Consider the following 16343-nt stretch of genomic DNA (forward strand, 5'->3'; position numbering starts at 1 on the left):
TTTTTTTTATTGTCGGTTGAATATGAAATGGGCATCCGTGGTTCTATTTCGTTAATGAGATTACTCAAATTTAAAAATCTTTTTGTTTTGTTCGGAAAAAATGGTATATAAGGGACCATTCCACTATACAATTTACAAGTCTTTTCCAAGTCTTTTTGTTTCTTTCCTGGAATGTCATGTAAGAGGCCAATGCACTTCACAAAAATGTTCACGTCTGGGAAGGGATTGCTCAAGTCTTTTCTAAGTTTTTTTTTTTTTTTTATTTAGTTACATGATACGATCTAAATGAAATAATGTTCACATAAAATAGTATAAACATAATAAAAATCAAATGAAATTGATGTTTGGGGAGGTTCGACACACACATAGAACTCCACACATGATAAGATATTGTCCGCTTTGGGCCAAGCCCTCACGGATTTGCTTTTGGTACCACTCCAAAAGGCCTCCGTCACTGGCCTCCTGCCTGGCTCACCCGATCATGGGGGGGGGGGGGGGGGGCGTACTCGTCTGAGCCCGGTCTCCAAACCTGAACCATGGGCTCTGATACCACTGTTGGGGGCCCTCACGGATTTGCTTTTGGTAACACTCCAAAAGGCCTCTTATCATTAGAGATATCTATGTGTATATAAACCCTTGACCAGTCCTTATTTCACTCAATGTGGGACTTTGTTTGCACTCCAACAATTGAATATCATAAACAACTGAAAAAAAATTAATAAGATATTTTTCTTTTATAAACGACTTGTGTAATTCAATTTTATTACGATGTTTATGTTGTTTGTAGCATTTTTATTTTCAAACATTACACTAAAAAAATCATATGAAATATTTAGACTTAAAGAAATAATATCATATTTTGAATTTCTAAACTTGATGTTCAGAAAATATTTATCCTAGCACAAATCAAAATCTGGACGTGAATTATAAGCAAATATCCGAGGACAACATTTTCATATTTAGACCATCGTTTAGGTCGATTAAATGCTTACAGATATTGTGTTTATGAGTAGATAATATGATTTAGTATATACTTTTTCAGATGTATGATCAGTCCAAATTGCTATTCTGTTTAGTGAGGTGAGGCGGGAAATGATATTATATATAGTCTTGCATGGTCTCTGATTTAAATTTTAAAAGTTATCATAATGGTTAGTAGGAAAATATACTGTTTAATGAAGCACTACAAAAAAGTAGGGTATTACCGAAGGCCAGAAGCCCTCGGAAAATGCCAAAGGCCGTCGATAATGGGTGTTTACCGAAGGCTTATCGACGGCCAAAAATCCTTCGGTAAATCTCTTGTCGCTAACAATTACCGAGGGCTTCTGCCCTTCGGTAATTACCGAAGGGCCAAGGCCCTCGGTAAAGCCTTCGGTACGGTGCAGAGAAATATCTGTTTTAATTGTTTTGCTGTTCTACCACACATACCTGCATATCATATTCACAACACACAGACCTGTATAACAGTTTCAATTTACAAACAAACAGACCTGCATATATATATTGTCCATCCCAAAATTTTATATTCATTGATGGAAAAGCATAAAGTACTATAACATTATTATCATAATGTACTAACATCAATTATATTCTAACAATATCATAATAACATTTAAATGTACTATGATCAATAACAAAATGAAACTAAAAATCTACATAGTCTTCAGAAAGATGTTCATCCTCCTGGTCATCTGTAGATGGCTGGACTGGTGTGGGCTGGACTGGTGTGGGCTGATGAGGGACGGCGGGTGACGGGGAGGGTCGTGGCTGGGTCGGAGGGACAATGGAAGGAGTGTCTGAAGTTTGAGGCAGCGCTCTCATGACCAGGGCCTTGAAGCTTGAGAACTCATCTCTCAAGTCACTGTATTCTTCTCTCAATGCACGGTTTTCGTGGTCACGTTGGTCCAGTAGCTGTGTCAAGCGCTGGATGGCCTCGTCAGCAGAAGAGGTGGAAGAAGAAGGTTGATGCTTCAGTGTACCTCCTTTCGATGCTGTATAGTTTGCAGCAAGTTGTCCTGCACCGTAGACTCGTCCCTTTTTCTTCCCACCAACGACATCGACCCAGCACTGTGTCCTACGGATGTCGTCATCTGTATTACTCGTATCATCCGGTGTAGGAGCTGACCCATGTTCGGATCTAACCTGTGAAAGTCTCGTAGAAAAATCTTCCTGTTCAAACAATAAAAGCAATGTCAGAGAATGATACAATAACATAATCATGTGGATTACTAATACTAGGAGTGCTATTTGCTTACATGAGTCTTGCGAGACCTTTCATCAACGAATTCATTAGTGCCCTTCCGAACATGGGTCTGTGCAAAGACCTCGTCAACATGGACCGCTCGTCCAAGAGCTTGTGCCTGTAACATAATTTAGACTTAACATGGAATCCAATAATGTGGAAACCAAAGGAGATAAACCCAGCTTTTTCCAATCCAAATTCCAAATTTAACTGTGACTAAAAACCAAACAGCAACTAAAATGTACACTACAGCAGCAAAATGAGTAGAAAATGATGGTTTCAGTGGTAAAAATGAGTGGCAGTGGTTTTAGGGATCAAATGACACCTAAAGGAAGTTTATATCATCATATTGAACATGTAGAAGCAGTGAAACAAGCAAGAAAAAATCTACTGCAGAATTTCAGTTGTGCACTTGCTAAAAGTGACCAAAATTTGGTGATGTAGCAAGTATATTTCGGTTTGGCTCAAAATTGACCATATGAACAATAGAAAACAACTTTCAATTCACCAAAAATGACTCCATAAGCAATGAAACACAACCAAAACAGTCAAGCTCTCAATATGAGGTGTGCACTTGCAAATTTAAGGCAAAAGTGATGGTTCAAAAGGTGATTTGGTACATTGGCTGGAGAAAGACCAAATGAACAGTGCTAACAACTTTAAACCATCAAATTGAAAATGTTTAAGCACTAAGACAGTCAAGGGACACAATGCAGCAGAAAATCACAAGTTCACTTCCACATTTAGGCAAAATTTGGTGGTTTAATGGGTCATTCTGCATAAACACGTTTGGAAACATTATTTGATGGTTGGGGCAACTTTTATCATCAATTTGAACATGTTTAGACACTAAGACAGCAAAGAATCACACTGCACTAGAAAATCACTACTTCACTTCCAAAATAAGGCAAAATTGATGGTTTAGGAAGTGATTTTGCATATGAGCTCAAATTTGACCAAATGAACAGTGCATACATGTTTCAAATGGTAAAATACACTTGCACAAATGTGTAAAATGCACTGAAATGGACAGATTCAACAAAACACCCCTGCTGTAGCCAATTATGCAGCACTTTTTACTAAAAAAATTGCACTAGAATTCAAGGAAACACTGCAATCATGTTTATCATCATCAAATAAATTTGTTCAAAGTTGTAGATGCAAAAAAAATCTGAACAAAACAAATTGCACATGTCAAACCAGAGAAGTATTTTTATGCAGATTTTTAAATAAGTTTATGATGAACTCAACCACTCATTTTGCAATTAAGTGATTAATATGAGTTGCTACACCTTTAGCAATGCTTATCAACATCAAACATACTTGCACGATGCTTAAGAGACAAGAAAATCTGGACAGAAACAGCTTGAAGAGATTACCATACGAATGGCATGCTCGTGAATCGTGATCGACCCACCAGTATGCAAGGCACCACCCCTTTCAGACGATCTGTTCTTCTGGGCTGTAGCAGACTTCTTACGAAACTCTACTGTGTTCCAATGTGCAAGCAAAGAGTTCCAAATAATTTCGCCCATCCAGTCAGGGCGCTCCCCTGCAATCCTGGCATCCCTAAACATCTCTGAGAGCCGATGAGATGCTTTCATGTGAAAATTTCTATGAATTTGACTTTCATGCTCAGCTTTCCACTGCACCTTCTTCTGTAATGATGAACAAAACAAACATTGATTAAGACATGGTAAGATATGAATGATAATTAATTTAAAGTGTTCTTGACCTTAAAACGCTCCCAGAATGGCTTTCTGTCGTCTATAGGTATGGCTCCCCAAGTAGGCCATGGAGTCAAATACTGTTGCTTAATTGAACGTGTTATGGCCTGGGAAGCAACTCTGGAGGGAATAAACCTTCATATAAATAAATAAAAGTCATTTCAGTAAAGAAAGTTTAAAACATCAATCAAAGTTAAAACTGGGATTAAAGTATTTACCCTTTTCCATATGGCTCAATCCATGGTCGATCATGGAAAGGCGGGTCAACATCTTCAGCATCACCAGCTGAAGGCGGTGTAGAAGATGAGGAAGCTATAGAAGTAGGGTCAGGGGGAGGAGTGGGGGTAATAACCTCAGGGGGAGGAGTGGGGGTAATAATGACAGGGGGAGGAGTGGGAATAATAATCACAGGGGGAGGCAGAGGCTCTTCTGCATGGGTAGGAGCAGGAGGGTGTACAACAGGGGTAGGAGGAGGAGGATGTACTGCAGGGGTAGGAGAAGGAGGGTGTACTGCAGGAGTAGAGGGAGGTTGTACTGTAGGGGTAGGTAGTGTACTAGGCACCCTAAGTACATACTTTGGGGCCTTCCGTTGCCTTTTTTTAGGCCTGGCTACCCCTTTTCCTTTATCAGGTTTATCTGAACCTTGTCCCGTCATTGCTGCATTTGAAATGTTTACACATAAAGTGAAACAATAGAAAAGAATAAGAAAGGATCACTATAAATTAAAGTGAATTTAAAATTACTACATGCATGACAATAACGAAGGATGACTACAAATGAAATATTGTAACCATTCATGTCTCTATTGAAATGATAGTTCAATTTGCTACAATATTTAAGATAGTCGAAATTCAATCATCGTCATCATGATCTTCATCTTCATCTTCATCTTCTTCATCATCATCTTCATCTTCTTCATCATCTTCATCATCATCATCATCTTCTTCTTCTTCTTCTTCTTCTGCTTCATCATCATCATCATCTTCTTCTTCTTCTCCTTCATCATCATCATCATCATCACCACCACCTTGTGCAGGTGCTTCTAATTCATCTCCATCACCATCAGGGTTGCGCAATGCGGTTATAGGTTCAACTTCAATAATTTGTTGTGGTTGTGACATTTGGTCAAGTTGGTAGGCAACATCCTCCTCAACCTCATTTGAGTCAATGCGACCTCTAGGCTTGGTTTGTACTGCTACAGCCCAACCACGCTTGTCTATACTGCGGAATGGTGGATATGGCACGTAATAAGCCTGTCTGACATTAGTTGGAAGAATGAAAGGATCAAACGGTCTATATTTGTTTCTCAAGTGGAGTTCGACAATGTTAAACCTAGGATCCACTCTAGTACCAGCTCTAGAAGGATCAAACCATTCACAATAAAAAAGTACAACTCTGTTTGGAGAAGTAGTGCTGTTGTACTCTAGCTCATATATTTTTTGAATGATGCCATAGAAATCATCATAACAACCCTCTGTAAGGCCCTTGACGTACACACCACAATTTATTGTTTTCTTTCCTTTAGACCATTCATGTGTATGGAATTTGTAACCATTGATGAAGTAAGTGTGCCATTCTTTCACACATTTCATTGGCCAATTGGAGAGATGTCTTAACTCTTGAACCGTTGGAGTCAATGCCTGATTAAAAACCTACAAAGATACCAAATTCATTTTTAAAGCAAGCGTCAAATTAACCTTGCTCAAAACATAGGAAAAAGTATGGACCTGATTTCTAAACCATTGGGGAAACTCTGAGTGTATTCTAGCAGAAGCATTTCCTTCTACGACTTCCTCAGCCACAAGAAATGAGCTGGTACAAATGAAATGAATTAGTGTATAACAATGTAACCATTGCAAAGGTAAGAGTTGAATGATAACATACTCAAGGTACGGTTTAACTTCACTGCAATTGATTAAGACATGGACATGAGCAGAGTTGAATTCAGCATCACTTAACCAATGAGTGAATTCTTTCCCGGCATGACGGCCTAATTGTCGAAAAACTGATAATGAACCTTGACGTTGTTCAGCTTGCCATTGCATTTCGTTTCTGACATTAGTGGGGGACAACAAGAAGTTTTTGAAATAATGTGAACAAAAATAAGTTGTCTCTCTGTGCAAGTAAGCTGCACAAATTGAGCCTTCTACTCTAGCTTTATTTTTAACAGAACGTTTGGATTCTCCCATAAACCTTTCAAAGGGATACATCCACCTGTATTGCACAGGTCCCTCAAGCCAAGCTTCATATGAAAGATGGATTGGAAGATGCTCCATTGAATCAAAGAATGCAGGAGGGAATACTCTTTCTAATTTGCAGAGGATAATTGGAATATTTTCGTCCATCTTTCTTAAGCAGTTTTCCTGTAGTGTCGTGCAGCACAGATTTTTAAAGAAGTTACTGATTTCTATCAGTGGATGTATCACGTGCTGTGGCAAACAACTAAAGGCAAGAGGGATTAAAGTCTCCATGAATACATGACAATCATGACTCTTCAACCCTTGAATAATACCATTTTGAACATTGGCACATCTGGACAAGTTAGAAGAATATCCATCTGGCATTCTAAGCTCTTTGACCCATCCACACACTATTCTTGCCTCATCTTTTGACATGACGTAGCTGGCCTTTGGTTTCAAGAATCGACCGTTACCTTGCGCCTTCAACTCTAAGTCTTTTCGTGCACAATACAGAGGTAAATCTTTTCTGGCTTTGTCATTATCTTTTGTCTTACCAATAACATTCATAATTGTGTTGAAGATGTTGTCAAAGAAATTTTTTTCTATGTGCATGACATCCAGGTTATGTCTTAGCAAGTTGTCTTTCCAATAGGGAAGATCCCAAAATATGCTTCTTTTAGTCCAATTATGCCATTCTCCAAACCCTTCTATCCTATTGTGTCCAGATTCAGTGACTTTTGGATAGTCTTTCACTCTTCTCCAAACATGTGATCCACTCAACTTTGGCGGGGGCATATCCGTTTCAACTTGCCCTTTGCGAAATGCCTTTTTGTTTCTTCTAAAGGGGTGATCAATGGGCAAGAACCGCCGATGACAATCAAACCAACAACTTTTTCGACCATTAGTCAATTGGAATGACTTTGTATGTTCCATGCATTGTGGACAAGCTAATCGACCATGGGTGCTCCAACCAGATAACATGCCATAGGCTGGAAAGTCATTAATAGTCCACATCAAAGCTGCCCTCATAAGGAAATTTTGCTTCCTTGAAACATCATACGTCCAAACACCATTCCATAGCTTTTTCAGATCATCAATCAAAGGCTCCAAATAAACATCAATCCCTGATTTGGGATTAGATGGACCTGGTATTATACACGTTAAAAACATATAAGGCTTTGTCATACACATCTCAGGTGGCAGATTGTATGGGGTAACTATGACGGGCCAACATGAATAAGGTGATGCAGACGCCTGAATGTACGGCGTAAATCCATCAGAGCATAGACCAAGTCTGACGTTACGCGGTTCACTAGAAAAGGACGGATGTTTACGATTGAAGTGCTTCCAAGCTTCACCGTCAGAAGGATGACGCAAAACTCCTTCAGTTTTCTTACCATCATGCCATGTCATGTGTTGTGATGTTTGCATTGAAGTGAACATTCTTTGTAATCTTGGAATAATGGGCAAGTAGAACATTGTCTTTAAGGGAATTGCTTTTTTCTGCCTCCGTCCTGCATGCATCGTATGATATCGAGGAGAGCCACAAAACTTGCATTCAACCAACAAAGCATCATTTTTGCCACTATCATTGTCATAGAATAACATACATCCATTAACACAACAATCAATCTTCTTGGCTTCCAATCCCAACATTGAAACACATCTTTTGGCTTGATAACAATTCTTCGGAATAGAATTGTTTGGTGGTGTCAGATCTAAAATCAATTTTGTATAGTGATCCACTGCTTGATTGGGAACGTTCCAATTAGATTTACCAGCCAACAGTCTGATGGACACTGACAATTTTGACTCAGATGAACCTTCAAATACAGGTAGATTTGCCTCTGTCAGTAATTTGTAAAACCTCTGAGTGGCTTCATTTGGAGACTCTTCATCATGACTACCGTTTGCTTCTTGTTCGTCATGTCGATGAAGAGCATTGTTGACCATCTCTTGCATATAGGCAAATTGATCTATCTCAGATGTATGTACAACAGTATTCGAACCTGATGCAAGCCGATTTTGAACTCTATTGGAGGTCGAAGGATTTTCTTCACCATGAAATGTCCAAACCGTGTAATTAGGCATGAACCCTTTTTGGTATAGGTGAACTTTAATCTCTTCATCTTTAAAAATCCTTGTACATTCGCACTTCATGCATGGGCATCGAATCCCTCCATCAATGGCATAATAATGACTGCGTCGAGCCGTCTCCACAAACTCTTGAACTCCGATGACAAAAGATTCCTTCAAACCTCTCCTTCCGCTATAACAACGGTCGTACATCCATGCACGATGGTTGAGAAAATAGGCCATGTTCTGTGACAAGCCAAAAAAAAAAAATCATTGTCAAAACAGCAACACTCCATGCGACATAAGTAATAAACCTATTACTATTCAAGTCGAACATGGAAGGCAATTTGAACACTTCGGTTACTTTAGGTGAATTCCCAATTTCTCACCTATTAGTACACTTTTTTAGGTTTTACTTTAGAATAGTTTAAGACTAATTCTACTTAGTGTAGTTTAGTGTAGTTAGTGGAGTTTAGCCTAACTCATTCTTCAAAGTTTGTTTATGCTATTTTAGTTTAATTCAATTGGTGTGAAGTGATTTTCTTTAGTTCACTTTGGTGGAAGTTGATTGGTTAAAGTGATTTTCCTTTCAACTATAAAATGGTCCCTATGTGGGCACATTCCTACACCTCCTACAAAGAGTGTGATGGGTGTGAGGGTTTTGGGTTTCTCTTCTTCGAAGTGGAAGAGAAGGTGGAATGAGTGAGGGTTGTGGGTTTTGTCTTATTTGGTTTGATCACATTTAGGGTAAAAAAAGTCAACCTGAGCAATCAAGCATGATCAATTTGAAAAATATTCTAACTCTAAAACAATGATATCATTAGCTTGGGAACTTAGAATGTCAATAATTGATACAAGTAAGAAATAACAGTTATGAAACACATAGGGAGTCAAAAGGAACGTAAGATATGTGCTAGAATAGATTTCAAAATGCAAGAACTGGTTATCACTGAATTTTCACATTAAAATTGGCGTAGTGCAATGCCTTTGATGCAGCAATCAAAATAAGCTTTCTATATCACAAATCTGCAACTATACCACAAAAAATACTGAAATATTGGTGGTTTGAATGGTCATTTTGCACAAAAGTGTTTATAATCATAATTTTATGGTTTTAGCAACTTTTCTTTATGAAATATGACTTGTACAAGCTGCCAACACATGCTAAATATGATTAAATCAAAATATCACTGTTTCAATTGCTCTTTAACACCAACTTTAACCATTTTCACCAACCAAATTCAAGCATAAGAATCAAATTGGATTGTAATCATGTAATCTGACTCTAGGACAACAATTGAGATGTGAATAACACTCTAGGAGTGAATTCAAAGATGTCCAGAGGTGAGTTCTAAGCTGGATACATGAGAAAGAGACAAGATTGGCAAAATTACTTTTAAGCACGAGAATAGGGGACAAGAAAGTAGAAACCAAGAAACCTATCACATGCTACCTAGGCCTCAGAACAATGAGGTTATGGACTTCTAATACTTTAGCAAGTCATGAATAAGATTAAGTTATCATGACAAATTCAGTAAACCATTGTTCTTGCAGATACAGCCCAAGTTTATGGCTATTGGTGTCAAATTTGCTTGAAATATGGTCACACTGCCACAGTCAGAGGCTTTGACTTCATTGACATAATAAAGACCCTTGTTGAGTCTGAATGCCCTGGCGTGGTCTCTTGTGCTGAAGTATAAGCAGTAAACCATTGATGTCACCATAGACACCATTGTAGCCACAGTAAGAGCTTAATCTTTATCAAGAAAGCTGAAGTATAAGCACAAAACAGTTCTGCTTAGTCTCTATCTTGACACTTTGATTTTGATAACAAAAAAATACTCATAATGGAGGAAAGTTCCGACAGGTTGAAGAGATGGGGTAGTCTCTATCTTGGAGGAAGCCAGAAATAACATTCCTGCTCCATTTGACAACATCACCACCTTGCAAACATTGTTTGCCAACCAAGGACTTGATTTGAAGGACTTGATTCTGCATCTGCAGTCACTGTACTCTATTTTATACTTTTATTTCAAAAGTTCAGACATTTCAAAGTTTGCTTCCATATCCTCAACACCATTATTATTTTAATAGACATCCATGTACTTAGAAACTTGAATTAGTTTGACTTATAAATAGATTGTTGTTGGGTACTGTGGAAGACAAGAGGATGAAGTGTTTCTATGGTGTTGAACAACTATAAGCTACTGCTAATAGGGCAACTTGGTTTAGAAAATTTAAACAAGGAAACTGATGAAATCTACTTGAGATTCCAGGTCAGTGTTTGACTATACCAACCCTCCAAGTGGTGAAATCTACTTGAGATTCCAAGTCAGTGGCAGTGCAGGGATTTATTGGGTTCAGTCCAGGAATGCTATCTCTAGTGATTGGACGGCCAGAGCAACATATGACACTATGGTGCAGCTTAATTAGGAACAAAAAAACACTTCAAGATTCCAGGAACATATTCAAATTCATCTGGCATTCTAGTATTCAATTTGTTTCTGTTTAGTTACTGTCATCAATAGGAATGTTTGTGTGTACTGCTGTATGTGTCTCTATTGTTGGGGACTAAAATAATGGGAATTCATGTACTTTTCCATCTTAGATAACATGAATTTGGATAAAATAAATGTATCATCTCCTTTCTCCTTTATTGGTATCTCATATCTCATCTTTAATTTTCTCTGTTATCTCTTTTTTATTTTGCTCAATTACCAAGAGAAATGAAACAGGCGAGATTAGAATGGAAAAGTAGAAACTCTACTCTTCTTTTGTTGATAAAACTAATTTGTATTAGTAAACAAGGCAGAGTACGAGGCTTACGTTCCATAATGGCTGCTCATAGTGGAAGATTTCACTCACACTCATACACTATAATTTGTTCTTACATGGGATTTCCAACACTTTTTTCTAGGTTCTAAGTCTAAAAACTCTTACATATTTGACAATCAAATTCAAACAATTCAAAACAAAGTTAGACAAAAGTCAATGTATACAGTATCATAAACTCCATTCAACATAACTTAACATTCAAAGTGGACATTCACAACATTTTATAACAACATCAAATTCATGAAACAAGAATGAAAATAACATATCACATATAATCATGCAATTTTAGTTTAGGTGACCATACCTTCGCCTTTGTTATCCTTTCCTGCTCAAGTCTTCTTTGTAGACTCTCTTCCTCCCCTTCTGACCACAATTGCTTTAAAAACTCACCTAAGACATCAAATAGAAGTGTATTTAAGGTTATTCATTAGATATTGTTCCATTAATTTAATAACCACAACAACAGTTTAAGCATTACCTAATAGTATCCAAAAAGGTATTTAAACACACAGCTCAATGTTCAACCAACTTTGTTTGATGATTTTATTTGTGTTTAAACTCTAAAATGAGTTATAAACAGATTGCAGCTCAAAATCACCACTCCGCTTCCAATTTAACTCAAAAATTGATGGTTTAGAAAGAAAATCTTAATATAAACCTAACTATGACCCAATGAGGTGCATAAGACTTTACTTTTAATTCTTTCTTCGTTTTTTAAACTTTTCCAAAGTGTGAACAAAGTTCAAATGGGAAGATTGAAGAGTGCTACTAACAGGTATCAAGACAGTGAGGTGTTGGGTTAACTTCAACAACACTTTTAAACCATTCAATCAATATATATCAAACTTCATTTCTAATAAACACTTTTAAATAATTAAAAATAACATAAGCTCCCCAACCATACAATTCAAATAATTCATGACAATTAAAAATCAGAATCAATTATCAGTTACCTAAAGAATGTGTTGAAACATATTTCTTTGGTGCAGAGAGAGTAACTCAAGCTCTTCTTCCTCTGGTCCAACTCTCCACTTCACTAAGGATTGTCACATTCTTTGTTTGAGAATGAAGAAACCATCAATTAATCTCTGCCAAAGCAATGAAACCAGACAAGTTGTTATCACTTCTCTTCCTCTGGTTGCATACATTTTTACTTATGAATACATATGTCAAGTTTCAAACTTTTTTATGTTATTTTCTTCTGGGGTAAATTCTCCTCACTCTGTTTCTTCTTAGTCATTGTTGTACAGGCTATTCGGATATGGAATTGGAATTCACTTGCTTCAAGTAGAGGATCCCAGCAACATTCCAAGAAAGAAAGAAATTAATCCGAAAGATAATCACATATCATTCCAGGCAAGGTTTCAGTGTGAAATGAAATTTGTTTCATAGCATTACTTGAAATTAATTACAGTGTGTTTGACAAAATGACTGAACAAAAGGAAACTGACATGGTTTGTTTGGTTTTTGTGATGAATGAAAACAGTGTGAAAGCATGGGAGCAGTGGAGAAGAAGCTTGAGGAAATGGAGATAGAATACGCGCGTGGAACGGTGGAAGAAGGCGGGATCAAAGTGGATCAGTTGTTTTTTCATGACCCAGATGGGTTCATGATTGAGATATGCAACTGTGATATCCTTCCCGTGATTCCCTTACCAAGTGACATGGTTAGGTCATGCTCTATAACGAACCTTCAGATGCTTCAACAGAGACAGACACACCAAATTGTGAAACAGGACTCAGCTTTAATGTTATCTTGAGTATTTCACTAGTTATGCTTATTGAAATTGGCTTTTTAGGTGTACCAGTAGCTTTTTACTCTGATCCAGTATTTGTTATCAGTTTTCATAATCAACAGACATTAGCAATCAAAATGACTACTTTGAACAATATTTTCTATAAAAAATCATATTGCACAAACTAATTCTGAGCATACATTGAACAAAGTTAGAACACATTCTTCTTAGCTTTTATAGTTCATCAATGAAAATGACAACTTACCTCGACGGTAGCCCCTTCAATAGCCTCTGAAGCGGTAGTGGAAGACCTTGTCACAGAGTGACACTCCCCTGGTTGCGCCGCCTCGTCTACGCCGCCTCCTCGAATATCTTCCCTCGACAATGGTAGCCTTCAACTGAACCACCCACCACCTTCCTCAGCTCAGAACACTGCAAAACGCTACAAGAAGAAAGGTTCCACCACTGACGCCTTCTCGAAAACAGTAACAGGAAAAGAAAATGAGATGGGAGAATGGGAGACTTCACCTATAATGGAGGACTGGGGAAGAATCGTATCCCAATTATGGTTAGGGTGGGAAGCAGTCTGCACACGCGACACAGTCAGTTCGTCGAGGGAGGAAGGGCACAGAATCTCAATATTGGGGAAGAAGGGGTTTTCGCGAAATGAGGGGAGGGAAATATTTCACTTTCTAATTTCATATACATCATTCACTTACCGACGGTCATTTACCTTCGGTAATCACTCTTGTGCATTACAGACGGCCATTACCCTTCGGTAAAGTGATACTACACAAGCCTTCGGAAAAGCCTTCGGTAAAATACATTTACCGAAGGCCACAAGGCCTTCGGTAATTAGCCGTCGGAAATAAATACTTTTCCAGTAGTGAAGGTTGGAAATGAATATTTGCAGGTTGCAACAATGGTAATGAGAGAAAATATTTTTTATAATAATAAAATAAAATTAGCATTAATATAATTTTACAATTAAATGTTTATAATTATGAAAAACCTTTTCCAGTTAAAAACAGTATTGATGATGAGCCCTATTTTCTTATATTGCTTTTATATTATAATAATTTAGTTATTTAAATTTAATAATATTTTAGACATTTTTAAGAGTTCTGTGATACGGTATCCTTATCCATCTTCTTTTAAAACTATCGGAAACCCCGCATATTGTTGCGTTAATGTGTTCAAATTATTTTATGATAGTAAAATATATAATGAATATAATTAATTTTTTATAGAAATATTATTATAATAAAAAATAATGAAAATGTAAAGTGTAAATCGTAAAATTAAATTACGCATACTAAATAATTATTTATCTTTTCCTTATTTATCTGTGAAAGAAATTCTTAAACTATAAAAAGATGTATGTTTTTTTTATTTGTCTTATACACACAAACACACACACATATATATATATATTTATATTTATATTCCTAAATAAAATAAGAGTATATACATTTATAATCCTAAATAAAATAAGAGACGAATTTCATAATAACTTGTGAAATGATGTGTAAAATAAGTAAAAATAATTATCACAATTTTAAGGTAATCATAAAATAAATGTATGGAGAAAAATACTGGCGTATCCCTCTATTAATGGTTATAATTAATTAAGCAAATATACTATATAATATCAAATAAAATAAGAGTTTCATTTTCATAATTTCATATGACAAATACTAAATAATAGAATAATTTATTTTTTATTTTAAAAAGTAAAAATAAATATCGCAATTTAAATTTATTTATTTAATTATTCATTTCTGAATTTAATCATCTCTCCAAATTATTTCTTTATATATTCTTAGTAACTCGAAAAAATTTATATGTATGGATGAGTTTAGATTGACATTTGAGAGAACTTCCAAAATTGTATAACAATTTTCGGTATGAACTTGTAATTATTTTGAAGTTTAACGGTTATAAAAAAATAATTATTTTGAATTAAAATAAATTGGAATATGTTCTTGAAGCTTAAATGGTAGTAGGAATAATGAAAGTAATTTATGTTTAGAGTTGATTTGAAAATTTAAGTGGAGACTAATTTTGTATGGGTGATGTTTGAATAGAAAATCAGTTTTAATTGAAATTTGTTATTTGGGAGAAGAATTAGATTTGGTTAACTTGAATTGAGGTGAATTGAAGATGACATTTCAAAAGTCTTTTGGTTTTGTTTGGAGAAAGTGGTATAAAGGACCATCCCACTATACACGATTAAGTCTTCTTGTTTGTTTTTGTGGAATGTGATTAAGGGACAATGCACTTAAAAAGAATTTCACGTATGAAACGGGATTGTGAATTTTCTCAAGTTTTTCTATTGACTTGCCTCATCCTATCTAAATAAAATAACGTTCACATAAAATAGTATAAACGTCATAAAAAGTCATATGCAAGTGAATTTCATAAACAACTGAAATAAATTAATATTAAATTTTCTTTTTCTAATGACTTGTGTATTTTACTTTTATTAAGATTTTTATGTTACATATAAATTGTTTCTCAACATCACACTAAAAAATCGTATCTAAAACATAGTTCAAACTTACACTAAACAAAAAAACCTAAAACTTAAGTCATAATCGTTAATTATTAAAAAATATATTCTTTTTTATTTTAGATACAGTAAATTACTGAATTAAATTTTGAAGTCAAGATACAAACTCCTATAAACTGTATTAGCTTTTAAACATGATATAAATAAATTGAATAGAGTTAATTTAATTTGGGATATATTTTTACACTAAAAAAGCTTTAGGGTGTTGCTCCATCCACCACCACACCTTTCTCCCTCCACCTCCCCTTTACTATTTTGTCCCTCAGTAAAATTTTATTTTTAGGGTTATTATTTTTTAATTTTACCCATTCACAACCTATTTCATTAATAACCTATTTCATTAATAACCTATTCTAGTCCCTTACATGACTAAAATACTTTTCTTTCATTTTAACATTATATTTCTTCCTCTCTTTCTTTCGTCGTTGTGAGATATTACAAGTTGCAAAGGTTGGTGGTGGTGGAAAGAATTATCAAGCAGTCTCCCTCTCGTGGTGCAGTGTGTGGAGTGGTGCAGTGCGTGGAGTGCTTCCTCGTATTCGAATAAACCTTGAAATAAAACCCTAAAATAAAAAACGTAACATTTAAACGGATGTGACATCCTTCAACGGATGTCAACATCCTTCAACGGATGTCAACATCCGTTTAAGGAAAAACGGATGTCAACATCCGTTTAAGGAAAAACGGATGTCAACATCCGTTTAAGGAAAAACGGATGTTGACATCCGTTGAAGATGTCACCGGTTACGTTTTTTATTTTAGAGTTTGTTTTATTAGGTTACATCTTCGTTGATGTATACTTCCTCACGCTGGTTGATGCTCTGGACGTTCCTCCACACCATGGCGGCAATGAAAGCTTTCAAACCAAAAAAAAAATTGGGAAGAAAAAGGAATGGAAGTGCGGGAGGTAGGGAGGTGAAACGAAAATGGGGAAAGGGGAAGAGAGTTCCGTGGGTGGGTGCTAGGAAAGTAAAAT

General features: G+C 36.1%; 2 protein-coding genes across 2 annotated transcripts; one reads left to right on the top strand and one right to left on the bottom strand.

The window, feature by feature from the left end:
- Nucleotides 1-1644: 1644 nt before the first annotated feature.
- LOC128194437 (uncharacterized) lies at nt 1645-8102 on the bottom strand. The gene is made up of 9 exons (XM_052870041.1): nt 8017-8102; nt 5144-5325; nt 4525-4626; nt 4188-4281; nt 3978-4104; nt 3622-3900; nt 2256-2360; nt 2100-2169; nt 1645-1991 (listed from the first exon to the last, which is right to left on the bottom strand). The coding sequence occupies exons 1-9, from the start codon at nt 8100-8102 to the stop codon at nt 1645-1647; spliced, it is 1392 nt and encodes a 463-aa protein (XP_052726001.1).
- A 4114-nt stretch (nt 8103-12216) lies between these two features.
- Nucleotides 12217-12819, top strand: LOC128194438 (glyoxylase I 4-like). Its single transcript, XM_052870042.1, has 3 exons — nt 12217-12233; nt 12311-12416; nt 12547-12819. The coding sequence occupies exons 1-3, from the start codon at nt 12217-12219 to the stop codon at nt 12817-12819; spliced, it is 396 nt and encodes a 131-aa protein (XP_052726002.1).
- The last annotated feature ends 3524 nt before the right edge of the window (nt 12820-16343 follow it).

Source organism: Vigna angularis, chromosome 10, assembly GCF_016808095.1.
Source record: "Vigna angularis cultivar LongXiaoDou No.4 chromosome 10, ASM1680809v1, whole genome shotgun sequence".
NCBI lineage: Eukaryota > Viridiplantae > Streptophyta > Magnoliopsida > Fabales > Fabaceae > Vigna > Vigna angularis.

Excerpts from the sequence above, each read along its gene's own strand:
- LOC128194438 (XM_052870042.1), top strand. Across the intron at positions 12,417-12,546 it reads ATAATCACATATCATTCCAG|TGTGAAAGCATGGGAGCAGT; the intron begins GCAAGGTTTCAG and ends GAATGAAAACAG.
- LOC128194437 (XM_052870041.1), bottom strand. The coding sequence starts at position 8,102 with ATGGTCAACAATGCTCTTCATCGACATGACGAACAAGAAGCAAACGGT. Across the intron at positions 5,326-8,016 it reads CCAAATGAAGCCACTCAGAG|AGCTGGTACTAGAGTGGATC; the intron begins GTTTTACAAATT and ends TGATCCTTCTAG. Across the intron at positions 2,170-2,255 it reads AAAGGTCTCGCAAGACTCAT|GAAGATTTTTCTACGAGACT; the intron begins GTAAGCAAATAG and ends TTGTTTGAACAG.